Raw genomic sequence first — 27,030 nt, forward strand, 5'->3', positions numbered from 1 at the left:
GCTTCCCCCCTCCACCACCCGCAGTCTCCGCCTGCGAAGGGGCTCCTAGTGTGTGGAAACCTTTCCTCCTTCACAGCTCCCTCCCACTGGTGCAGGTCCCGTCCCTTTTCTTTTGTCTCTGTTTTTCTTGTTTCTTTTGCCCTACCCAGGTACGTGGGGAGTTTCTTGCCTTTTGGGAGGTCTGAGGTCTTCTGCCAGCATTCAGTAGGTGTTCTGTAGGAGTTGTTCCACGTGTAGATGTATTTCTGGTGTATTTGTGGGGAGGAAGGTGATCTCCACATTTTACTCCTCTGCCATCTTGAAGGTTTCCCCCAGATTTCCATTTTGAAAAGATATGTTGACCTTTGTGTGTAGACAGGAGTGAGCAGAGTCTAGAGGGAAAATGGGAGGGTAATTAGAAAGCTATTTTTCAGTCTAGGCAAAAGATAATGTTGGCTTAGATTGAGTTATTGTTCACGACACATCTGCTCTCTTCCTCCTCCACCGTGGGTTGGAGTATGCTTCCCTTCCCTGGCCAGCCTTTGAGACTTACCATGTGCTTGCTTTGGCCAATGGAAGGTGACAAGATATAACACAGGCAATAGTTTTAAATGTTTTAGTTCAGGGGTCCCCAACCCTTGGACCATGGACCAGTACTGGTCTGTGGCCTGTTAGGAAGTGGGCCACACAGCAAGAAGTGAGCAGCAGGCAAGTGAGTGAAGCTTCATCTGTATTTACAGCTTCTCCCCATCACTCGCATTATCGCCTGAGCTCCACCTCCTGTCAGCATTATGGTGAGTTGTATAATTATTTCATTATATATTACAATGTAATAATCATAGAAATAAAGTACACAATAAATGTAATGGGCTTGAATCATCCCAAAACTATCCCCCCACCGTCTGGTCCATGGAAAAATTGTCTTCCACGAAACTGGTCCCTGGTGCCAAAAAGGTTGGGGACCGCTGTTTTAGTGGTTTAACTTGTCTGTCTTACTCCTTGGTCTGACATGAGAAGACCATGCCCCAGGTAGCTGCCCCTCCAGCGTGGCCCATCTAAGCCACCTGCCTCACAGTCTGAAGCAGAGCTGCTCTGGCCAAGTCAAAGAACCATGAGCAAGAATCATCTAAACTTATAATCCACTGAGTTTTGGTTTGGTTTGGTATGTAGCATTATTGTGGTCGTATTAGTGACACTGGAGGGAAATTGGTAAATTTGATATATATTTTAGTGATAGGTTATGAGTTTCTGGTTTGAGTGGGTGACTGTGTGGTGATGTCATTTACTGACACAAGAAAGACAAGAAAGAACAGTATTTGGAAGAGAAGACCAAGGTTTCTATTAAATACATTATATTTGAAATGCTTATTAACATGCAGCTTCACATGTAAGACAATTATATACATGGGTCTGAAATTTTGAGGACAGGTATGGCCTGGAGGATAAAATTTTAGAGTCACTGGTGTATGGATATATTTACCCAAGGAACTGGATGAAATCTCCCAAGGAATGAGTGAAGTTAACACAAACAAAAGGGCTTATGATAGAGGCTCATGGCACTGCATTTTTTAGAGGTCTGATAGAAGGAGAGAGATTGAAAATGAGCAGTCAGGTGTTCATAGGATGGAGACCAGGAGAACTTGTCACATAGTCCCTACACAATACTAGGGGAATTTGTATACAGATACATCCGGTTAGGGTTAGTGTTAGGGTTAAGGTCTTATTGTATCAATGTTAATTTCTTGGGTGGGTATTGTGAATGTGTAGGAGATGTGCTTGTTTTTAGGAGTTATGTGATGAAGTATTTAGGGGTGAAATGTCATACTGTTTGCAACTTTCAAATTGTCCAGCCAAAAATAATGTATACACACATCTTTACATAACTGTGTGCATACACATATATCAGTAAGGCTACAAAGTATTTGACTTAAACAACTAAATTAAGAAGCTTAATTTATTAGATGAGTATGGAACAACAGTGAGAGGATGTACATTTTCAGACAAGTATGGAACATTGTGAAAACTGACTACATATTGGTCTATTGAGTAGGGGTCAATACATTTCAAAGATTTTAGAATTATATAAATCATGGTCCCTGATTACAGTGAAATTAAATTTTAAAATAATAACTGATAATTTAAAATCCCATTATTTGGAAAATTATAGATTATTTATAGAAAGTATGGAGGATGGATTGGAGGGTATCATGGTTGGAAGCAGGAATCCAAGTGAGGAAGCTATTAGTGTTCCAGAGAAGAGATGGTAAAGCTCTGTGTTGAGACAGTATGAGTGGAAAAGTGGAAGGGATTTGATGACTGATTGTACTAGGAGGCTGAGGGAGAGTGAGTAGTAGAGGTGACTTCTGGGGTTTGAATGGATGGTGGTGTCATTAATTGTGAGAGGGGACATGTTGATCGGAATGTCTTTGGGACATGCATATAGAGATAGTTATTCAAATTTGGCACTTGAGAGTGGTCTGAGCAAGATATAGAGGTTTTGTGAAGTATCCACATTTACATGATGAATATAGCCATGGGAGTGGACCAAATCATTCAAGAAAAGGGTTAGAAGGCAGTCAAGGAAAGAGCTGTGGGGCGTACACAACAGCTGAGGTAGTCATAGCAAAAAGAGCCCATGAAGGAGACAAGTGAAATAGTCAGAAGTGAAGGAAATTGAATGGATGACTGACTCCAGGTGAATGAATGATTGATTCCAGCTGAACTCTGAGAAAAACATGGTAAATAGTGGTAAGGACTAGAGTTCTTTGGTTGAAAGTTCTAATGCCTTATGTTTCATTTGTTTGATTTCATTACAAAACCCCCAAATGTTCATCACTTTACCTGCATTTTCTTTTCCCAGTTTCCCTGTCTCTTACTAATCATTTTAACCAGAAGTGATTTATAGTTTATGTTCCAGAACTGAAATTCTAGAGTTGATGTAATTGTTTTAGAGACTAGATTTTACATAAAGGGAATGGTTGTGAACTCAGAGATGTTATAATTTGCCCCAAGTCACACAGTAAGTCTTGTTCCCCATCTAAAGGTTTATCTAAACTAATTAGAAGTAATGTAGGATTTTCATATGCTTTAATTGCCTTTCTAGAACTCTTCATTAACTCTATACTACTTTTTAAAAAAAATTATTTATTTTTTATTTATTTTTATTTTTGGCTGTGTTCTGTCTTCGTTGCTGCACGCAGGCTTTCTCTAGTTGCGGCGAGCCGGGGGCTACTCTGTTGTGGTGCACAGGCTTCTCATTGCGGTGGCTTCTCTTGTTGTAGAGCACCGGCTCTAGGCACGCGGGCTTCAGTAGTTGTGGCATGTGGGCTCAGTAGTTGTGGCTTGTGGGCTCTAGAGTGGAGGCTCAGTAGTTGTGGCACACGGGCGTAGTTGCTCCACGGCATGTGGGATCTTCCCGGACCAGGGCTCCAACCCATGTCCCCTGCATTGGCAGGAGGATTCTCAACCACTGTGCCACCAGGGAAGCCCCTATACTACTTTTTGAAAGGGGTGTAAATGCACTTATTTTCTATTTTGGATGCAGTACTAACATGATTTAGTTAAATGGTACTGTAGAGGGCTTTCAGTTTAAAGATTAAATGGATTATTCCTAAAGTTTTTGATACTTGTTTCTCAAAATGGGCATATCTTTTGCTTTATTTATTATTGTAGTAGCACAAGCTTAGTTCCTTTAGCATCGCTGTAAAATTCACTCTCTAGATATCTGGGTTGCATGTCTCGTGACATTTCCCCACATCCTTTTTCTCCTTCACTTTTCTGAGTGATTTTCATGTTAGTTATACTGTCCATTGAGAGTGGCAATCTTTTATTAATCATTATATCCTACATCTCCTCTCTAGGAGTTAGCATGACAGTTTTCACTCAGTAGATATTCCTTAAATAAGTACAATTAAAATATGCATTTTGGGTATCCTAGTGATTAAGAATGCAGGCTATAGGGACTGCCTGCCTGGGTTTGAATATTGCTTCTACCTCCTGCTAGCTGTATAACCTTCGGAAAGTTAATCTCTGTTTCCCTGCTTCAGTGTTCTCATCTGTAAAATGGGGATAATAATAGTACCTAATTTATGGGGTGGTTGTGAGAATAAAATATGCTAATCTGTATACAGCAAGTAGCACACTTGGCATATGGCAGATATTTTTAAATGTTTCTATTTTTAAGACTCTAACTTATAAATTCTTTCTCTACTTCACTTTAATACGGTATTTCTCAGCTTACTGTGTATCTTTATATAAAGTGTGTCTTTTGAACTCTGTAGTCACCCTCCAAAGTAAGCATGGCAGAAATTATCCTTTTCCCATAGTTAGGCACCTGAGGCCCCGGGAGCTCTGCCGGGGGGCAGTGGAGCAGAGTGAAGAAGAGTGAATTTACGGTCAGAGGGATATGGGTTTGTGCCCTGGTTCTGCACCTTTTAACTTAGATCTTTGGTAGACTGTTTTCCTGTATAATAGAGAATAATCACAATACTTCACCAAAAAACAAAAAAACAGTTTTGAGGTTTAAGTGTGAGGTAATTCACAGGGAATGCTAACCAACACCCCTGATATAAACAGTCAATAAATATTAGCATTCTGTTTTCCATTTCTCCCAATTTTTTGTGTTCTTTTTTATACATTTTAAATGTAGATTATATAATGCTATCGACTGTGCTCTTTTATTTGTTAGCATTGACACACCAAGTAGTTTGTAAAATTTCTGAAACAGAGGGTTTAATCTCATATGTTCTCTGTATCTTTAATATCTTTTTAATATACCTGAACTAGTAGCTAGAATGTCTCTTTTTTTTATTAGTTTCTGCTTTATAACAAAGTGAATCAGTCATACATATACATATGTTCCCACATCCCTTCCATCTTGCATCTCCCTCCCTCCCACCCTCCCTATCCCACCGCTCCAGGCAGTCACAAAGCACCGAGCTGATCTCCCTGTGCTATGCGGCTGCTTCCCACTATCTATCTACCATATGTTTGGTAGTGTATATATGTCCTTGTCTCTCTCTCGCTTTGTCACAGCTTACCCTTCCCCCTCCCCATACCCTCAAGTCCATTCTCAAGTAGGTCTGTGTCTTTATTCCTGTTTTACCCCTAGGTTCTTCATGACAATTTTTTTTTCTCAAATTCCATATATATGTGTTAGCTTACGGTATTTGTCTTTCTCTTTCTGACTTACTTCACTCTGTATGACAGACTCTAGGTCTATCCACCTCATTACAAATAGCTCAGTTTCGTTTCTTTTTATGGCTAAGTAATATTCCATTGTATATACGTGCCACATCTTCTTTATCCATTCATCCGATGATGGACACTTAGGTTGTTTCCATCTCCAGGCTATTGTGAATAGAGCTGCAATGAACATTTTGGTACATGACTCTTTTTGAATTATGGTCTTCTAAGGGTATATGCCTAGTAGTGGGATTGCTGGGTCATATTGTAGTTCTATTTGTAGTTTTTTAAGGAACCTCCATACTGTACTCCATAGCGGCTGTAACAATTCACATTCCCACCAGCAGTGCAAGAGGGTTCCCTTTTCTCCACACCCCCTCCAGCATTTATTGTTTCTAGATTTTTTGATGATGGCCATTCTGACTGGTGTGAGATGATATCTCATTGTAGTTTTGATTTGCATTTCTCTACTGATTAATGATGTTGAGCATTCTTTCATGTGTTTGTTGGCAGTCTGTATATCTTCTTTGGAGAAATGTCTATTTAGGTCTTCTGCCCATTTTTGGATTGGGTTCTTTGTTTTTTTGCTACTGAGCTGCTTATAAGCTGCTTATAAATTTTGGAGATGAATCCTTTGTAAGTTGCTTCATTTACAAATATTTTCTCCCATTTGGAGGGCTGTCTTTTGGTCTTGTTTATGGTTTCCTTTGCTGTGTAAAAGCTTTGAAGTTTCATTAGGTCCCATTTGTTTATTTTTGTTTTTATTTCCATTTCTCTAGGAGGTGGGTCCAAAAGGATCTTGCTGTGATTTATGTCATAGAGTGTTCTGCCTATGTTTTCCTCTAAGAGTTTGATAGTTTCTGGCATTACATTTAGGTCTTTAATCCATTTTGAGCTTATTTTTGTGTATGGTGTTAGGGAGTGATCTAATCTCATACTTTTACATGTCCCTGTCCAGTTTTCCCAGCACCACTTATTGAAGAGGCTGTCCTTTCTCCACTGTACATTCCTGCCTCCTTTATCAAAGATAAGCTGACCATATGTGCGTGGGTTTATCTCTGGGCTTTCTATCCTGTTCCATTGATCTATCTTTCTGTGTTTGTGCCAGTACCACACTGTCTTGATTACTGTAGCTTTGTAGTATAGTCTGAAGTCAGGGAGCCTGATTCCTCCAGCTCTGTTTTTCGTTCTCAAGATTGCTTTGGCTATTCGGGCGGGGTCTTTTGTTTTTCCAAACAAATTTTGAAATTTTTTTTTCTAGTTCTATGAAAAATGCCAGTGGTAATTTGATAGGGATTGCATTGAATCTGTAGATTGCTTTCGGTAGTAGAGTCATTTTCACAATATTGATTCTTCCAATCCAGGAACATGGTATATCTCTCCATCTATTTGTATCATCCTTAATTTTTTCATCAGTGTCTTATAATTTTCTGCATACTGGTCTTTTGTCTCCTTAGGTAGGTTTATTCCTAGATATTTTATTCTTTTTGTTGCAATGGTAAATGGGAGTGTTTTCTTGATTTCACTTTCAGATATTTCATCATTAGTGTACAGGAATTCCAGAGATTTCTGTGCATTAATTTTGTATCCTGCTACTTTACCAAATTCATTGATTGGCTCTAGTAGTTTTCTGGTAGCATCTTTAGGATTCTCTATGTATAGTATCATGTCATCTGCAAACAGTGACAGCTTTACTTCTTTTCCAATTTGGATTCCTTTTCTCCTCTGATTGCTGTGGCTAAAACTTCCAAAACTATGTTGAATAAGAGTGGTGAGAGTGGGCAGCCTTGTCTTGTTCCTGATCTTAGTGGAAATGGTTTCAGTTTTTCACCATTGAGGACGATGTTGGCTGTGGGCTTGTCAAATATGGCCTTTATTATGTTGAGGAAAGTTCCCTCTATGCCTACTTTCTGCAGGGTTTTTATCATAAATGGGTGTTGAATTTTGTCGAAAGCTTTCTCTGCATCTATTGAGATGATCATATGGTTTTTCTCCTTCAATTTCTTAATATGGTGTATCACGTTGATTGATTTGCGTATATTGAAGAATCCTTGCATTCCTGGAATAAACCCCACTTGATCATGGTGTATGATCCTTTTAATGTGCTGTTGGATTCTGTTTGCTAGTATTTTATTGAGGATTTTTGCATCTATGTTCATCAGTGATATTGGACTGTAGTTTTCTTTCTTTGTGTCATCCTTGCCTGGTTTTGGTATCAAGGTGATGGTGGCCTCGTAGAATGAGTTTGGGAGTTTTCCTCCCTCTGCTATATTTTGGAAGAGTTTGAGAAGGATAGGTGTTAGCTCTTCTCTAAATGTTTGATAGAATTCGCCTGTGAAGCCATCTGGTCCTGGGCTTTTGTTTGTTGGAAGATTTTTAATCAGAGTTTCAATTTCAGTGCTTGTGATTGGTCTATTCATATTTTCTATTTCTTCCTGATTCAGTCTTGGCAGGTTGTGCATTTCTAAGAATTTGTCCATTTCTTCCAGGTTGTCCATTTTATTGCCCTAGAGTTGCTTGTAGTAATCTCTTATGATGTTTTGTATTTCTGCAGTGTCAGTTGTTACTTCTCCCTTTTCATTTCTAATTCTATTGATTTGAGTCTTCTCCCTTTTTTTCTTGATGAGTCTGGCTAATGGTTTATCAATTTTGTTTATCTTCTCAAAGAACCAGCTTTTAGTTTTATTGATCTTTGCTAATGTTTCATTTCTTTTTCATTTATTTCTGATCTGATCTTTATGATTTCTTTCCTTTTGCTAACTTTGGGGGTTTTTTGTTCTTCTTTCTCTAATTGCTTTAGGTGCTAGCTTAGGTTGTTTATTTGAGATGTTTCCTGTTTCTTAAGGTGGGATTGTATTGCTATAAACTTCCCCCTTAGAACTGCTTTTGCTGCGTCCCATAGGTTTTGGGTCATCTTGTTTCCATTGTCATTTGTTTCTAGGTATTTTTTATTTCCTCTTTGATTTCTTCAGTGATCACTTCGTTATTAAGTAGTGTATTGTTTAGCCTCCATGTCTTTGTATTTTTTACAGATCTTTTCCTGTAATTTATGTCTAGTCTCATAGCATTGTGGTCAGAAAAGATACCTGATACAATTTCAATTTTCTTAAATTTACCAAGGTTTGATTTGTGACCCAAGATATGATCTATCCTGGAGAATGTTCCATGAGCACTTGAGAAAAATGTGTATTCTGTTGTTTTTGGATGGAATGTCCTATAAATATCAATTAAATCCATCTTGTTTAATGTATCATTTAAAGCTTGTGTTTCCTTATTTATTTTCATTTTGGATAGTCTGTCCATTGGTGAAAGTGGGGTGTTGAAGTCCCCTACTATGAGTGTGTTACTGTCGATTTCTCCTTTTATGGCTGTTAGTATTTGCCTTATATATTGAGGTGCTCCTATGTTGGGTGCATAAATATTTACAATTGTTATATATTCTACTTGGATCGATCCTTTGATCATTATGTAGTGTCCTTCTTTGTCTCTTCTAATAGTCTTTATTTTAAAGTCTATTTTGTGTGATATAAGAATTGCTCCTCCAGCTTTGTTTTGATTTCCATTTGCATGTAATATCTTTTTCCATCCCCTTACTTTCAATCTGTATGCGTCTCTAAGTCTGAAGTGGGTCTCTTGTAGACAGCATATATATGCTCTTGTTTTTGTATCCATTCGGCCAGTCTGTGTCTTTTGGTGGGAGCATTTAGTCCATTTACATTTAAGGTAATTATCGATATGTATGTTCCTATTTCCATTTTCTTAATTGTTTTGGGTTTGTTATTATAGGTCTTTTCCTTCTCTTGTGTTCCTTGCCTAGAGAAGATCCTTTAGCATTTGTTGTAAAGCTTGCTTGGTGGTGCTGAACTCTCTCAGCTTTTGCTTGTCTGTGAAGGTTTTAATTTCTCCAACAAATATGAATGAGATCCTTGCTGGGTAGAGTAATCTTGGTTGCAGGTTTTTCTCCTTTATCACTTTAAATATGTCCTGCCACTCCCTTCTGGCTTGTAGAGTTTCTGCTGAGAGATCAGCTGTTAACCTGATGGGGATTCCCTTGTGTGTTATTTGTTGTTTTTCCCTTGCTGCTTTTAATATGTTTTCTTTGTGTTTAATTTTTGACAGTTTGATTAATATGTGTCTTGGCATATTTCTTCTTGGATTTATTCTGTATGGGACTCTCTGTGCCTCCTGGACTTGATTAACTCTTTCCTTTCCCATAGTAGGGAAGTTTTCAACTAGAATCTCTTCAAATATTTTCTCAGTCCCTTTCTTTTTCTCTTCTTCTTCTGGAACCCCTATAATTTGAATGTTGGTGTGTTTAATGTTGTCTTGGAGGTCTCTGAGACTGTCCTCTGTTCTTTTCATTCTTTTTTCTTTATTCTGCTCTGCAGCAGTTATTTCTACTGTTTTATCTTCCACGTCACTTTTCCGTTTTTCTGCCTCAGTTATTCTGCTATTGATCCCATCTAGAGTATTTTTCATTTCACTTTTTGTGTTTTTAATCGTTGCTTGTTTCATCTTTAGTTCTTCTAGTTCCTTGTTAACTGTTTCTTGCATTTTGTCTATTCTATTTCCAAGATTTTGGATCATGCTTACTATCATTATTCTGAATTCTTTTTCAGGTAGACTGCCTATTTCCTCTTCACTTGTTAGGTCTGGTGGGTTTTTATCTTGCTCCTTCACCTGCTGTGTGTTTTTCTGTCTTCTCATCTTGCTTTTCTTACTGTGTTTGGGGTCTCCTTTTTGCAGGCTGCAGGTTCGTATTTCCCATTGTTTTTGGTGTCTGTCCCCAGTGGCTAAGGTTGTTTCAGTGGGTTGTGTAGGCTTCCTGGTGGAGGGGACTAGTTCCTGTGTTCTGGTGGATGAGTCTGGATCTTGTCTTTCTGGTGGACAGGTTCACGTCTGGTCGTGTGTTTTGGGGTGTCTGTGGCCTTGTTATGTTTTTAGGCAGCCTCTCTGCTAATGGGTGGGGTTGTGTTCCTGTCTTGCTAGTTGCTTCGCATAGGGTGTCCAGCACTGTAGCTTGCTGGTCGTTGAGTGAAGCTGGCTGCTGGTGTTGAGATGGAGATATCTAGGAGATTTTCGCCATTTGATATTATGTGGAGCTGGGAGGTCTCTTGTGGACCAGTGTCCTGAAGTTGGCTCTCCCACCTCAGAGGCACAGCACTGACTCCTGGCTGCAGCACCAAGAGCCTTTCATCCACCCAGCTCAGAATAAAAGGGAGAACAAGTGGAAAGAAATAATTAGTAGAAGAAAGAATGAAAGAAAGGAAGGAAGGAAGCAAGGAAGGAGGGAGGGAGGGAGGGAGGAAGCAAGGAAAGAAAGGAAGGAGGGAGGGAGGGAGGGAGGAAGCAAGGAAAGAAAGAAAGGAGGGAGGTAGGGAGGAAGGAGGGAAGGTAGGAAAAAGAGAAAGAAGATAACGTAAAATAGAATAAAGTATGATAAAATAAAATAGCGTTATTAAAATAAAAATGTAATTATTAAAAAAATTAAAAATTAAAAACAAACCAACCAAGCAACCAAACAAAAAACCCCCCCAAAAACGGACAGATAGAACCCTGGGACAAATGGTGGAAGCAAAGCTATATAGACAAAATCTCACACAGAAGCATACACATACACTTTCACAAAAAGAGAACAAGGGGAAAAAAAATCGTAAATCTTGCTCTCAAAGTCCACCTCCTCAATTTGGGATAATTCGTTGTAAAAAGAGGAAAAGTGGAAAAAATCATAAATCTTGTTCTCAAAGTCCACCTCCTCAGTTTGGGATGATTCGTTGTCTATTCATGTATTCCACAGATGCAGGGTACATCAAGTTGATTGTGGAGCTTTAATCCGCTGCTTCTGAGGCTGCTGGGGGAGATTTCCCTTTGTCTTCTTTATTCTCACAGCTCCTGGGTCTCAGCTTTGGATTTGGCCCCGCCTCTGCGTGTAGGTCGCTGGAGGGCGTCTGTTCTTCGCTCAGACAGGACGGGTTTAAACGAGCCGCTGATTCGGGGGCTCTGGCTCATTCAGGCCAGGGGGAGGGTGGGGCACGGAGGCGGGGCGAGCGTGCGGCGTCAGAGGCCAGCGTGACGTTACACCAGCCCGAGACGCGCAGTGCGCTCTCCCGGGGAAGCCGTCCCTGGATCCCGGGACCCCGGCAGTGGCAGGCTGCACAGGCTCTCCGGAAATGGGGCGTGGGCAGTGACCTGCGCTTGCACACAGGCCCCTTGGCGGCGGCAGCAGCATCCCCAGCGTCCCACGCCCGTCTCTGGGGTCTGCGCTTTTAGCTGCGGCTCGCGCCCATCTCTGGAGCTCCTTTAAGCAGCGCTCTTAATCCCCTCTCCTCGCGCCGCATCAGGAAACAAAGAGGGAAGAAAAAGCCTCTTGCCTCTTCGGCAGGTCCAGACTTTTTCCCGGACTCCCTCCAGGCTAGCCGTGGTGCACTAACCCCTTCAGGCTCTCTTCCCTCCGCCAACCCCTGTCCTCTCCCTGTGCTCTGACTGAAACCCGAAACCAGAGCCTCAGCTCCCAGCCCTGCCTGCCCCAGCGGGTGAGCAGACAAGCCTCTCCGGCTGGTGAGTGCCGGTCGGCACCGATCCTCTGCGCGGGAATCTCTCCGCTTTTCCCTCCGCACCTCTGTGGCTGTGCTCTCCTCCGCTACTCCGAAGCTTTCCCCCTCCACCACCTGCAGTCTCCGCCCGCTAAGGGGCTTCCTAGTGTGTGGAAACCTTTCCTCCTTCACGGCTCCCTCCCACTGGTGCAGGTCCTGGCCCTATCCTTTTGTCTCTGTTTATTCTTGTTTCTTTTGCCCTACCCAGGTACGTGGGGAGTTTCTTGCCTTTTGGGAGGTCTGAGGTCTTCTGTCAGCATTCAGTAGGTGTTCTGTAGGAGTTGTTCCACGTGTAGATGAATTTCTGATGTACCTGTGGGGAGGAAGGTGATCTCCGTGTGTTCCTCTTCTGCCATCTTCCCCCAGCTCCTAGAATGTCTTTAATAGATACATGACTCAATATTTTGTTGCAGCGTTTCAAACTGTTAGTCCCATTATTTGTACAAAATAGAAAGTAAGAGATATTTAAAGAATATTTATGTAGGTTTCTTTTTAGACTCTAAGAACTAGATTTTTTAAATAGCAGAACCTTTGCCTTTTGTGGACTTCAGTCTTTCTATCAAATGGAGGAGATTTCTGGAGCACTCAGTGTTCCTATTTACATTAACTAATGATTGCTAAATTATTTTAAAATAGCGGCTCTGCGATAAAACCTCAGCCTGCTGAAGATAAGGATGATAATAACTCTGATATGTATAAACGAGGCTTTTTGTACTCATTGGAATGTGCTGTATTCTTGCAGACATTTCTCTGGGAGCTATCTCCTTTCTGATATATGTGGTTCATTTACTCTACACTTTCAGTCCTAAATTTTAGTAATTGCAAAACATCTGAGGAGCATGGGGTGGAAAAAACACTCAAATGTTTTTTTCCCATATCTTTGTGTTAGTAATTTTTTTGAAAAATATTGTACCTGTTATTAGAAAAATCTGTGATTTGCAGTTTAATTCAAAGAATGCACTTAGAACTTGAAAACTAATAGTATACAATTAAAGCTTTTCTTTTCTTTTCTTTCGAATTCCAGAACAAGTTAAACTGGGTAAAATAGTGACTGATATTGATTCAGTGAGTAAAAAAATGGAGAAAGAGAAGCAACAGCACCATGCGAAGACCAGGTAATGTGTAATTGGCTAACTTATAGAGAACATACACTATTCTACTTTGCCAGTATTTGTTGACCAATTGTCATGGTTTCTCAAGTCTGTTAACACCCCATGCATGAGGCTAATTTATCCTTCTGCTTGAGTACCTCAAAGCATATTAATTATCAAAATTTTAGTTTTCAGTTCAATTAACTTTTGAACTGGAAGATGTCTGAACAGTTAAGCAAACCATCTGGGTTTTACAGTGCATAAGCTCAAATCCAATTTGTGACTTTCTTGAGAAAAATGCCATATTTTATGATAATATTACATAAGTTTGGTATTTTAATAATTCATCTGCAGCTATTATGGAGCAGAGTTGTTATAATTTTTCTTTTTTAATATAATAATTTAAAGTTAGTCTTTTTCTAACAGAAGGTGAGGGTGATCCTACTGAGCATAGTTTGAAGGCAGGAATTTTGAGCATTGCTTCTGCTTTCCAAAGGTGTCTGGAGATGTGTCAGTTACTTTTCTGAGTTATTCCACTAAATAACAGCATCATCTTTCGGGTAATGTTACAATTGTGTGCATAATTTTTGGCCCTAAAACTACAGATAGAACCTCTAAAGGCCCTTCAGCACATTTTGTAGGAACATTTATACTTGTAGAATGTAAATACTGCTCTGTTAAAATGTATTTTTCAGTGGCTTGTTTGGTATTAATTCATTATATAACATGGTCAGAAATGTGGGGTAATTGGCACAGCTATAAATAATAGAAATTAGAGAAAATGTTGCTGTGGCTGTAAAGAATGTCCTGGATCTTCCAACATTTATCCTGCAAACTGTGCTTAGCAGTACAAGTTTTATTCTCAGAAGTAACCACTTTCTTGGCTTAAAGTGTAATACGATACTGGAATTTGGAAGAGTGGAGTATACGTACAGCTTTAATACTGAGGGTTTGGTTTTATCCATGGTAAGAAAAGATATTAATTAGGAAGGAAAATAAATGATTGTATTGGAAATTTACTAGTTAAAAAAAATGTTCTTTTGCCTTTACTTAAGTTAACCTGAGACCCAGGTTAGTCTAGCAGAGTGTTACCTGCTAAAAGAGTAGTTAATATAGCAATTTAACCAAACAGTTTAGAATTTCAGCTAAACTTTAAAACTAGAAAAGCTAACTGAACTAATGTTGAAAAACTACCATTTTCAGTATATTTAAATGGGGATGTAATCCAAGGAAGAATAGTAATAATTTAGGGAAAATTGGAGCACTCATTAATAATAAATCTGATCAGGTTTAATATCTTTCAGTATGTCTTTCCCAAGAGAGTTGAGTATTTCCCAAAGAATTGTTTCTTCAGCAACTGGTGAAAGATAAAGATCTCTTGACATCCTAACAATCCACGTTTAATGAAAACAAATCCTGCTTAATGAGGAAGATCAACACCCTTTGAAATTAAGAGCAAGTACTTCAGTGACAGCCTGGGGTACATAGAGACTGAACTTCAATCCACCAAGGCTGCCTTGTCTTTTTTTTTTGCTGTACACAGCCTCTCACTGTTGTGGCCTCTCCCATTGCGGAGCACAGGCTCCGGACGTGCAGGCTCAGCGGCCATGGCTCACGGGCCCAGCCGCTCCGCAGCATGTGGGATCTTCCCGGACCTGGGCACGAACCTGTGTCCCCTGCATCGGCAGGCGGACTCTCAACCACTGCGCCACCAGGGAAGCCCCGCCTTATCTTTATTTATAGCTAACTTATGGTGGTAACTTGTTTCCTACCACAGCAGTTGGCTTCTTTTCATAAATGTTAGAAGTGACTTAGCCATGAAGGTATAAGCAACAGAAAGGAAAATGGAGTCAGTCAGGAAATCAGGTAGGGGGTTGTTAACAATGCAGGGAAGGCTTTCGGACTAATTAGCATGAACTGCTCAACTCTTTGTGAGACCCTGGAAAGGTTTCTGTTCAAGACAAATGGAACCCAGAGAGAGGAGTTGTACAGAAACGACTTATAATTTCCTAGAAGATGCTGTGGAAAACATAATTTTTAAGGTGACACATAATATTTTTAGGTAGACCATAAAAATATTGACCCAACAAAAGAAATTTCCTTGGCAAATACATGAAGAAATATGATGGAATCTTATAAATGTATGTTTTTTTTTTCCTTTTCCCAAATTTCTCTGTTTGACTTGCAAAGGAAAACAAAATTGAATACTTCTGCATTTTCAAGTTTAAGTTTAAGGAACTGAAGTTCTTCAATACACCTTTGAATTCTAACTTCAAAGATTAATTATCGTACATTAAATACTCTTTTTATTTCAATAATGATAAATGTGACTGCATTCTAAATATTAATTTTCCATCAAGGAAATTTATTTATTATGCATTTATTTATTAGGGCTAATTTTTTAGTTGATAATATTTGGTACATTTGAAGGTATGACAACTGCATTTCTGTAAATGCATTCTGTATTTCAGTCAAGTGAGCCTGAACTTCTTCCCCTAGTTTTGTGATCAGTGGGAGTTTCTTATGTGTTACATAGCAATTTGTATTTAGGTTATTCTGATCAATTTAATAACAGAATGAGGATATTATAAAATAATGATAGAATTCCTCATGGCATTTCACATTTGTGTTTAAACAACTCTGGTATTTCACCTTAATGTTTGCACAATATTTTGTTTAAGTGAATGAATTGTGGTCTACTTCTGTTAGAATCTTTCATTAATAGGGAATCATTAAAAATGCAATTAATAGTTCTAATTTGGAGATTTAACTAATAGTTAACCAGGGACTAGTTATAAGGAAGCAAAGCAAACTACAACTATATATCTTGATCCCATTCTTGATCATAGAAATAAAATTCTAGAATTTCAAGTGGAGTTTTGCAAAGCTGCCTGCATACTCAAACCTCTCATATTTTCCCTTGACAATATGATTTTGTCATATAAGGGGTACCTCAGTTCTTTGGCCAACTGCATAAATGTGACCACATGAGTGACAGCTAGACTAATGGATCCTATAAGTCACTCATTTATTTACTATTTATTGAACACCTACTATATGCCAGATATGAAACTCAAAAGCAGACAGTCACAGACTTTCTTCATAGACCCTAGTTTTTTGATGGGTAGAATGTTTTAAAATCCTAAAAATTTATGTAACATTTCTATAATATTTGAACTAGCGATTGCATTTCTAGACCAAAATAATGACTTGAATCTCTGTACATTTACAAAGAAATATATTCACTATATGTTATCAAGTATAAAAAATAAGCTAAAAAGTTCATGTATATTTATGTACACCTAAACATAGAGAAGGTGTGGGGTATATTACACGTTAATCGTGACAAATGGAGTGAGTATAAAGTAGTAATAAGGCGCTTACTTAGTTCCTTAAATCCCACTGCCTGGATTCAAATCCTGGCTCCACCCATTTGTAGCTGGAGTAATCTGAACTATATACTACTTAACCCCTAAATCTCTTAGTCTCTTCCTTTATAAAATGAGTATAATAATAGTAAATATTCAGAGGCTTTTTGTATTAAATGCGGTAAGACACATAAAGGGCTTAGAATAGTGCTCAGCTCATAGGAAGCATTTAAGGCTTTGCAATTATTATTCATGTACTAGGGTAGTGAATTAGGGATAATTTTTATTTTCTTACTTTTGCTTATTTACATTTTCTAAAGTTGCTACATGGTGCCCGTTTTTTGATTCAGCTGACTTGGTTGAAGCTCTCCAAGTCATGATAGGAAAACATATTACTTAAAATCTCTTGCAAAACAGAAGAAACAGATATGATGCATGTTCATTTTTCTGATTTTTATTAGAATTTTTCTTTCAGAAAGCAAATGTTCCTATGTTATCCCTGCTTAGATCCAGCAAAATTTGGTATTATTTTGTCTTCGTTCAATAATAAATATTTATAGAGGACCTACCATGTGCCCCTTACTCTGCAGTGAGGGTCCAGAGGATACAATAGTCGTAGTCTCTGTCGATAGGAGATGAGGATTTCTCTCCATGATTAGCATCTAATCCTGTAACATTAGTCTAGAAAGTTTGATTACTAGTAAACCACTCAAAGCTCTACCTTCATCTTTTGGAAACAGAATGGTGGACTCATTTTGTGCCTTCCCCATCATGAACCTTGGCTTGCACTTACAACCCATGACCTCCTCTTCCGTGGGGCTTTTGAAAGAAAATGGTGAGTCACACTGCTTAAGTGTGGTAGCAACACAGTGACTTTCATTATTTTGTATTCATTTAAAATGCAAAGTCAAACAGCTAGTGTTGAACAGTCATTTCCTTTATATTTCATTTCAAATAATGTGTCACAAGATAGAGATTTCAGAAACAACCACTAATAACTAATTTTCAGCTCCTTTATTTGAACTTTAGAGATTGGATTTTTTTTAATGTGTGTAAATATTGAAGGTTTTAGGAAATTATAAGGATAAATTCTTATAATTTTAAACGTCTCTCTTATAACGTCTTATAATTTTAAATGTTGAGTTTTTGTTGTTTAAAAAAATATGTATTTCTTCAAAAGAAAATATAGATGAACCTCTAATGTCCCTTAAGTGTGATTGAGCAACTCTCTGGAACTTGGTGAGCTATGTGATGACCTTGGGGGCTGTTGATTCAAATAAACTATTTTGTAGTTTTCCCTCTTTTTAACTTGTTACTCATGTTCTTGAGCTTCAGGCTGTCATTAAGAGAACTCCTCTTGTAGAGTGGGACTTTGATTGATTTTGGAATACATTTTTGAAAATTTGCAGAATAAACTCCTCCTTGGGTTCTCAAGGCCCTCTTGTTTAAAATTTCCTTTATCCATCTACAATTTTACCAGCCTTTATTTGTTTGGATTATTATAGAAGGAATTTAAACATCAACTGGAGGCTCATCAAACACATTTTTATTAATCGAACCAATATTCATCCAAACTATTACTGTTTGTGAATATAATGTCAGAATCTTAAACACATACAATAGGTCTATTTAAAATTTTTGCTTCTTACATTTGTCCATAGCTTAAATTCTTTTAAGGCTTGATCAGATAATTTGAAGCCCCAGGGTAGTAGAATAATATGTGGGTCTCAGGTGAGTCTAGCATTAAGTATGTATGTGAAGAGGTAAGTGCTGTCAAAAATTCCTCATATGGTACAGGGTCCAGTGGGTGAAATAGTTTTAATAGATAACAGTCTTAAAATCTGATAACCCTAGGGACTTCCCTGGTGGTCCAGTGGTAAAGAATCTGCCTTCCAATGCAGGGGACATGGGTTTGGTCCCTGGTTGGGGAACTAAGATCCCACATGCTGCAGAGCGACTAAGCCCATACGCCACAACTACTGAGCTCTTGTGCCTCAACCAGAGAGCCTGTGTGCTGCAAACTACAGAGTCCACACGCTCTGGAGCCCGTGTGCCACAACTAGAGAGAGAAAACCCACACACTGCAACTAGAGAGAAGCCCGCCCGCTGCAATGAAGAGCCCACATGCCTCAACGAAATTCCTGCATGCCACAACTAAGACCCGACGTAGCCAAATAAATAAATAAATAAATAAAATAAACAAATAAAATATTAAAAAAAAAACCCGATGACCCTGAAAGCTGAGGTTTACAGCCCTTAACTACGACGTAGTGAAAGTTCTACTAATTGTGTGACATTTAGAGTTTATTCAGGATCATCCTAAGGGTTGATGAAAGCCTCTATTTTCAAATACCATCCACCTCAGGTAAATCACATGTGTCTTTCCCTTGTGGAGGAGCCTATTAGCCCATTGAAGTGTTTGGTAATTCTCATGGCTTTAGTTTGAAAGTAGATATGTGAGTCATCTTTCTCTGTATATGTGGAGCTTACTATACAGGAGCTTGACCACTGTTTGTTTAGTGCTAAAGATAAGATAGAAGACCTTTCTTCTAAAATATTTGTTGAGAGAATCCCAGTTTCTAGCTATAGATTATTGTGAAATTGTGAGTGTAAGGCTGGCACCTACATGATATGTTTTGAGATTTGCTAAAGGTTCTAGCTGTGCAAAAATGTTCTGCTGAAATATCTGAAATATTTACTAATAGAACTATAGCTTCATGAAAGCTAAAGAATTCATATACTTATCACAGTGACTGGGACATATTGGGCATTAATAAACATTTGTTAAATGAATGTATGAATGAATGAAGATAAAAGGAGAAGCCACTCAAATGGAATATACTTCTGTATGTATCTATGTGTCTGTTTCTACACAGTAAGCTAAAACTTGATAACTGATAAAAGAAAAAAGAATTTGGGAAAATAAAATACAATAATAACAGCAGTGAATATAAACATGCAAAAGAATAACACTGGACACTATCTTTTTATAGTTCTTGTTTATGCTGATTATATGTAGACTGCTCAGATACCATAAAAATAAGTAAAATGTTATGCAGTGTACTTTACATGATTTAAAACCAAATTGTTGGGCAGATTATTAGTTTTATGATGTAAGTCTCTCAATACTCATAAACCTCTTGGGAAATTTAAAGTTAAACAGGCTAAAAGTATAAAAAATAGCAGTAAAAATCATTATTTCCAAATGCTACAGGGTAGCTATTCTTTTTTCCTTAAAATGAAAGGTATTTTTAATCAAGTAAGGATGGGAATTCCATCACTGCTTTGTTGTATGTGAGGTTTTTGTTTTGTTTTGTTTTAAGCTAAACTGCTCTTTTCTTTTTTCAAATCAAATGGTAGATTTATTGGCTGTCTCTGTTATTCAGTGAGGTTGTAACGTCTCAGTGTAGGACACTCTACACCTCGCTTTGGCTTCCCGTTGTGCTGCAAGACCAGCAACAGGTGCGCGGGTGGACAGTCAGTGGATGACAGAAGCAAACGGCCGCCGGCTCACATTGCCACAGTGATTCGTCCATAGGTGGAGGAAAAGGTGGAGCTAAACGGCTCTTTTATAATTGCAACATTTAAAAAAATAAGGGCAGAAATATCTGAGGGCCTGTGGCCAGAAACTTATTTTATGTAAGCTACTAGTAAAATGTAAAAAATGTTGATTTTCTTTTTGAATAAACTAGGTGTGGTCCTGGCTTTGTGCCTTGGGTGAAGAAATAATGAATATATTTTTTATGCTTGCTAATTTTTTAGTTCATTTTAAGACTAGAGTCTAAAAATTTGTGCAACAAAGCCTTTTATCCACATATTATTGTAACTCTGTTTAGTTTAGTAAGTTACAGCTTCACTGAATGTCTGAAACAGCCATTGAGGTCTGTTTAATAACAGAATGTTGCTTAAATTGTGAGAGAATATAGATCTTGTGGTTTTCTTGGGGTGTATGGTAAATTACTGGGCTCTTAAAGTTGCCCAGTTTTTTTAGGATAAATAAATTATTCTTATTAAAGGAAAAAGGAAAGGAAATTAGAACATAGGAATTAAGACAAAGTCATGATTTCTATCCATTTGACATATAGTATATAATAATAATATATTTATAATATTATATATGTAAATGTATGTACCTTATACTGCTTGAAGCCTTGCCTTTTAAAGCAGTATAGCACAGTGATTAAGAGTGAAGGCACTGGAGTTATTGTAGTTACTCTAATGAGGTTAGAATTCTGACCCTGCCAGTTTCTAGCTGGGAAACCTCATTCAAGTTAATCACTCTGTGACTCAGTTTCCTCATTGGTTAAATTGGGAATAATGACAATACCTACCTAAAGTTTTTTTGATAATGCTTGTGAAGTATATATCATACATCCTAGTGCTTAAAAAATTGAGCTGTAATTCTTAGCTACAGTTCCCTTGATATACATAGTAAAGCATGACAGACTTGAAAAGACTTTGACCCTGTCCTAAAGGACGTATTACTAGAAGCACAAGACACACCTCATTACAACTTTGCCTTACACTATCAAAGCACTGAACTCAGGAAGTGAGGTTTATGGTTATTGTGTAAACACAATCATGGCAGCCTTTCCTGGATTCATCTATTTTTGCCATTGTCATTGTTCACATCCTGTTCTAGACCTTGACTCTGCCTGTTTGCCCTCCTATTTCAGTGAATTTGGAAGGTCATTCTTAAAATGATATTCCTCAAGCACCCCTTTCACTGGTGACTTTTCTCCCCATCTTTATGATTCTAAGGGAATAGGCCCATGGTAGAAACTCTGTAACAGACTTTTTCAAAGAGAGTTCTAGGAAGGTGGCCATGTGTCAAAGAAGCCCACGTTGCTTTCTGTAAGAACCAGTTCTCCGTGTGGCCTGGTGCAGATCCTTTCAGTTCTCTGTCATCCCCATGGAAAGAATGAAACTGCCCTCAGTGAAAGGGATGAAAGGTTAGAAAATGTCCTTTTCCTGTATGGCTGCTTCCCAGATATTAAAACCTCTCTACATAATCATTGGCAGGAGAGAAGTGGACCAATCCCCCCAGACTCTGCTCTTGGCAAGATTTCTTACCTCTCCCTACTTGCTAGGTTCACAACCTTGAGACCCTCAGGATGAATCTTATTAAATATGTCCTTTAACTCTGTCTACATTAGTCTCCACAAGACACCAAGGACTTCCAGGTCACCTCTTATCATTAAAACCCCACTATCTATATAATTCTGTATGTCTTTCTTTGCTGACTTTATCCCTCACCCTTCCCACCTCTGAAACCTGTTTACTCTTATCCTTGAACTGCTAGCCAGTAGCCAGCAAAAATCCTGAATCCTTAACCTCTTCTAAGTGTTCCCTTCACCTTCTTGGTCTAGTTGAAATCTGTGCTCTGTCCCCAACCCTCAGGACATTTATTTCTCGGCTGCTCCCTTAAGAGGTGATGGTCTTCTCTCCCTCTCATGCTTCCTGTCTCTGGGGCTGGAGATGGTGAGGTGATCTCCTTATTCCTCATGCTGTTTCTAGACCATTCTCCCTCCCTCTTCACTATATCTCCCAGCTTTGAATATCATGTCATCAAATGATACCCTTCATTACCTCTCCTTCCTACTGTAATCTATTGATTTGTATCCATTCTCTCATATCCTAAAGAATTTAGCCCCTGGATCCTTGTAACTTTTACTAGCTCTAGTCTTGTAATAACTCTTTGTGATTTTAGTATCCAAATAAATAAGCTCTCTAACTCATTGGCTTCTTGATTCCTTGAGCTCTTCTCCTCCAATGAGTTTGGTGCCTGTCATACTATATATATATATATATATATATATATATGTATACATATATACATATACACACACATATACATATATGTGTGTGTGTATATATATATATATATATATATATATATATATATATTCTCTGAGAGTTATGGCCTAGAGACCTTTGAAATAGTTCCAAAATCTCTTTTTTTTTTTTTTTTTTTTTTTTTTTGCGGTACGCGGGCCTCTCACTGTTGTGGCCTCTCCTGTTGCGGAGCACAGGCTCCAGACGCGCAGGCTTAGCGGCCATGGCTCACGGGTCCAGCCACTCCGCGGCATGTGGGATCTTCCCCAGACCGGGGCATGAACCCGTGTCCCCTGCATCGGCAGGCGGACTCTCAACCACTGCTCCACCAGGGAAGCCCCAAAATCTCATTTTGAAGAGCACCACCAGTCAACCAGACTACCTTCTAAACTCCAACTTTTTTTTTTAACTCCCACTGGGTGTCTGGGGGCCCCCAATGTTCATAGGCCTGGAGATTAATTTTTGAATTTTTTCTCAAGCTATACTCATCCTCTTGGTAATTTTATCTAATCCATAGCTTTAACTACCATTTATATGCAGATGACTCCAAATTTATATCTCCAGCCTGGTCATTCTCCTCAATTCCAGCTCACATTCAAATGCTTAATCAACAATTCTGCCTGGGTTTTTATTAGGCATTTCGAACTTAACATGTCTGACTCAGGAACTTTGTACATGTTGTTTTCTGCCTGGAAAGCTCTTTACCTTAGATGTCACAGCATCACTCCATTACCAATTCTGGGCTTTGTCCAGATGCCTTCAGATCAGTGAAGCCATCCCTGACCAGCCTATTATAGTAGCAACTATACCCCCCCACCCAGCCCCATTTACCAATCCTGCTTTATTTTGATCTCTAACATTTAAGTCCTCAGGACATATTGCCTACTTACTTACCTGGTTTTGTCTACTCCTGCTAGAATGTAATCTCCATGAATGCAGATAGGTTTGACTAATTAATTCATTAATAAATCTCTTGGACCCAGAATCATTCCTGGAACATAGGAAGTGCTCACTATATTTTGTTGGATGAATGAAGATACTGCTACTTTATTTTCTAAAAGAGTGGTAACAATTTTCATGTTTATTTTTTCTATTCAGTGAGGAAAGTTATCTAATTTATCAGAATAAATATTTTCACCAATGGAGCTGAAATATGTTGTTGTCATTTTGAATTAAAAAAAATTACAGCTAGAAAAAATACAGCTGTGTGTGTGCACGCATGTTTCTGAGCATATCATGAACAACCATGTAAGGAAAGACTTCTGGGTACAGGACACCTAAAATTGCTAGTTAAATATTAAAAAAATAACTTTAGTAACCTGGCTGAACTGCCAGGAAAGGACAAAAATAATAAAAGCAGAAAATATAAGAAAGCCTGATTCCATAGCGGTTTAATATTCCTTAGAGTAATTTGTTTTTTAGGGCTCATACTTATTCCTGGTGACCTAGAACTTTCCTAGTTTAAAAAAAAAACAACTGGCATCACTTTTCTCTGTCTTCCTGTCTGTCTATCTGTCTATCTATCTATCTATCTATCTATCTATGTCTGTCTATGTATCTATCAGCATTTATTGTACATGCATGTGTTTGTTGTCTGGCCTCAGGTATCTAGAATTAGATTAATAGAAATTATTGTTTCATGATGCATTATCATCACTTGTCCATGAATTGCTCTCTTTAATTTATTTTTTGTATTATTTAGTATTATCATGAACACAAATAAAATCATCCCTCAGCCCCAAAACTGTAATATTGACAGAAACTATCATCTACTGTGCCTCTTGCAAATATTATCCCTTTGCTTCTACCCCAGATTTGGAGGAATTCTGTTACGTTCTTGGTACTAATCCTTTGTTAATTATATTGTGGCTAGTGTTTTCACTTTATTTAAGGTGTCTTTGATAAACAAATAATATTGATTTAAATACAGTAAAATTTAGCAAAAATCTTATCCTGTCCGGGATAATAAAAGGGCTATGAAGCACTTTAGATTTGCTCTTCCTCCGTTTTGAATTTCTTACTATCATTTTCCATTATTGCAATTTTCTCTTTTTTAAACTTTAATCCCACAAGCCATGCCATAATTATTATTAATTATTAAAGATAATATTTGTTTAGATATACCTGCTTCCAGGTAGATTAAGAATTGAGAAAAACAGAAACTTTTAGAATGAAATACAGATGGACATGAAATATCCTTCCTTTTATTTAGGCCTTCTTAGAACTGTCTCAATAATATTTTATAATATTCTGCATTTTTAAAAAAGATTTATTTCTATGCATTTGATGTTTTTGATGCTATTTTAAATGGTGTCTAAAGTTTTATTTTATCCCCACCCCCTTTTCTGGAATATAGAAATACAGTTGATCTTTTTGCATGGACCTTATATCTTTTTTTTTTTTTTCTTTTTGCGGTATGCGGGCCTCTCACTGTTGTGGCCTCTCCCGTTGCGGAGCACAGGCTCCGGATGCGCAGGCCCAGCGGCCATGGCTCACGGGCCCAGCCGCTCCGCGGCATATGGGATCCTCCCAGACCGGGGCACGAACCCGTATCCCCTGCATCGGCAGGCGGACTCTCAACCACTGCGCCACCAGGGAGGCCCGGACCTTATATCTTTATGGCTTTTATAAATTAACTTACTACTTCTAGTAGTTTATCTGGTTTATATGTTGATCATTTTAGACTTTCTATATACACAATCATGTTGTCCATGAATGATGACAGTTTTTGTTCTTTCCTTCCTATTCTAGAGCTTTTATTTATTTTTTCTTACCTTATTGTGGTAGTGAACACCTCCTACACTATGTAAAATAGAAGTGGTGAGAAGCTTTCTTGTCTCATTTCCTATCTCAGAAGGAATTATTATATATGTTAGCATTAAGTATAATGTGTTGTGTTTGTTATAGACTCTCCTTATTATACTAAAAATTTCCTAGGTTGCTAAGAGATTATCATGAATCGATGTACTTTATCAAATGATTTTCTTTTTATCTCTTAAGATGATTGTATGATTTCTTTCATTTGTTCTTTTTTTAAAATAAATTTATTTATTTTATTTATTTATTTTTGGCTATGTTGGGTCTTCGTTGGTGCGCGCAGGCTTTCTCTAGTTGCGGTGAGCGGGGGCTACTCTTTGTTGCGGTGTTTCGGCTTCTCATTGAGGTGGCTTCTCTTGTTGCAGACCACAGGCTCTAGGCCCGCGGGCTTCAGCAGTTGTGGTACGTGGGCTCAGTAGTTGTGGCTCACGGGCTCTAGAGTGCAGGCTCAGTAGTGGCGCATGGGCTTAGTTGCTCCACAGCATGTGGGATCTTACCAGACCAGGGCTCGAACCCATGTCCCCTGCACTGGCAGGAGGATTCTTAACCACTGCACCACCAGGGAAACCCTTCATTTGTTCCTTTAATGTAGTGAATTATACTCATTGGTTTTCAGATGTTAAACTAATCTTCAACCCTGGAATAAACCTAATATGAATTCAATTTGCTAATATTCTTTTGAGGGTTTTTTCATTTTATTGCAGGGAGAAATGACCTGTAATTTTACTTATTTTCATCTTCTTTCAGTTTTAGTAAGTTATGCTTATAATGATATTCTAAATTGTCAAAAGTATTGCCATAAAGTTGTGCACAGTAACGTTTGTACTGATGTCTTCTTTTTAATTTTTGATATTAATTATTTAGGTGCTCTCCCTCTCTCTCCCCCCCTCCCTCTCCCCCTCCCTCCCCCCCCTTCCTTCCTCCTGTTTCTCTTTGGTCAGTTTTGCTAAAGTCAGTCAACTTTATTGTTTTCTTTTTTATTTAAACCAAATTTTTAGCTTTGTCAAATTTCTCTATAGTACACTGCTGTCTATTTCATGAATTTCTATTAACTGCTGTATTTTCCTGATCTTCATGCTGTGGTTAGCTCTGACTGAGCACCCTGAGACCCTAATATTTGTTATTGGTTTTACTTCAGCATTTACTCATAACAATGAACACTTTCTAAATTCTGTTATATATGGTATTGTTATCTAATAAGTGTGATGCAATCTTCTCTCAGTAAAATGGATGAGTTTTTTGAGGACATCAGTCCTTCTTTAAAAATAGCCGATAGAAAGTGGAAGACACATGAGATCTCAAAAAATGTTTTATAAATAGTCCTCGTTCCCCTGTGAAGATCGCTTAAAATGAAACCCTCGCAATTAGACTCATATTAAAATCAATAGCAAATTTTTAGTTTTCATTTTTTTTGTTATAAAAATACATATAATCATACTAAAGAACATTTGGAGAAAAGAAAAAACTTATCCATTAGTGCCACCACCCTCTCCATGATTAACAACTTGGTTTATTTCCTTCCAATTTTGTTCCCTTTGCATCTTTTTATTTTTTATTTATTTATTTTTTTTTTCTTTTTGCGGTATGCGGGCCTCTCACTGTCGTGGCCTCTCCCGTTGCGGAGCACAGGCTCCGGACGCGCAGGCCCAGCGGCCATGGCTCACGGGCCCAGCCGCTCCGCGGCATATGGGATCCTCCCAGACCGGGGCACGAACCCGCACCCCCTGCATCGGCAGGCGGACTCCCAACCACTGCGCCACCAGGGAGGACCCCTTTGCATCTTTTTAAAACCTAGTGGCTATACAAATTTTATTTTTTTCTAATTAAGTCTAATAATTTCCTTTCATTAATTGGATATAAATGTCCATTTCATTTTTTCCCCGTGATTATAACAGAATTCTCCTCCATGTACCCGGGTAGCAAACTCCCCAGCTTCTTCACCCTCCTGCCCCTCCAGGGCTTACTCAGTGTACTAGTTAGCTTGAGCTGCCACAACAAAATACTATGCACTCGGTGGCTTAAACAACAGACTGTATTTTCTCACAGTTCCGGAGGCTGGAGGTCTGAGATCAGAGTGCCAGCATGATTGGGTTCTAATAGGAGCTCTCTTCCTGACTTGCAGCCTTGTAGCTGTTTTCTCACCTGGGCTTTCCTCAAACCATA

At 38.4% G+C, this 27,030-nt stretch overlaps 1 protein-coding gene across 1 annotated transcript in view; it reads left to right on the top strand.

Moving 5' to 3' along the window:
• IQCM (IQ motif containing M) overlaps nucleotides 1–27,030 on the top strand; it is a gene marked incomplete at both ends in the record, with an annotated part of 428,042 nt that overhangs the window by 107,266 nt on the left and 293,746 nt on the right. Inside the window, 2 exons of the mRNA XM_082611212.1 lie at nucleotides 12,781–12,871; nucleotides 16,956–17,050. Coding sequence (XP_082467338.1) covers nucleotides 12,781–12,871; nucleotides 16,956–17,050 — 186 coding nt within the window. The remainder of the gene's footprint in view (nucleotides 1–12,780; nucleotides 12,872–16,955; nucleotides 17,051–27,030) is intronic.

The sequence above is a fragment of the Mesoplodon mirus genome (genome assembly GCF_964341445.2).
Source record: "Mesoplodon mirus genome assembly, chromosome: 2".
NCBI classification, from domain to species: domain Eukaryota; kingdom Metazoa; phylum Chordata; class Mammalia; order Artiodactyla; family Ziphiidae; genus Mesoplodon; species Mesoplodon mirus.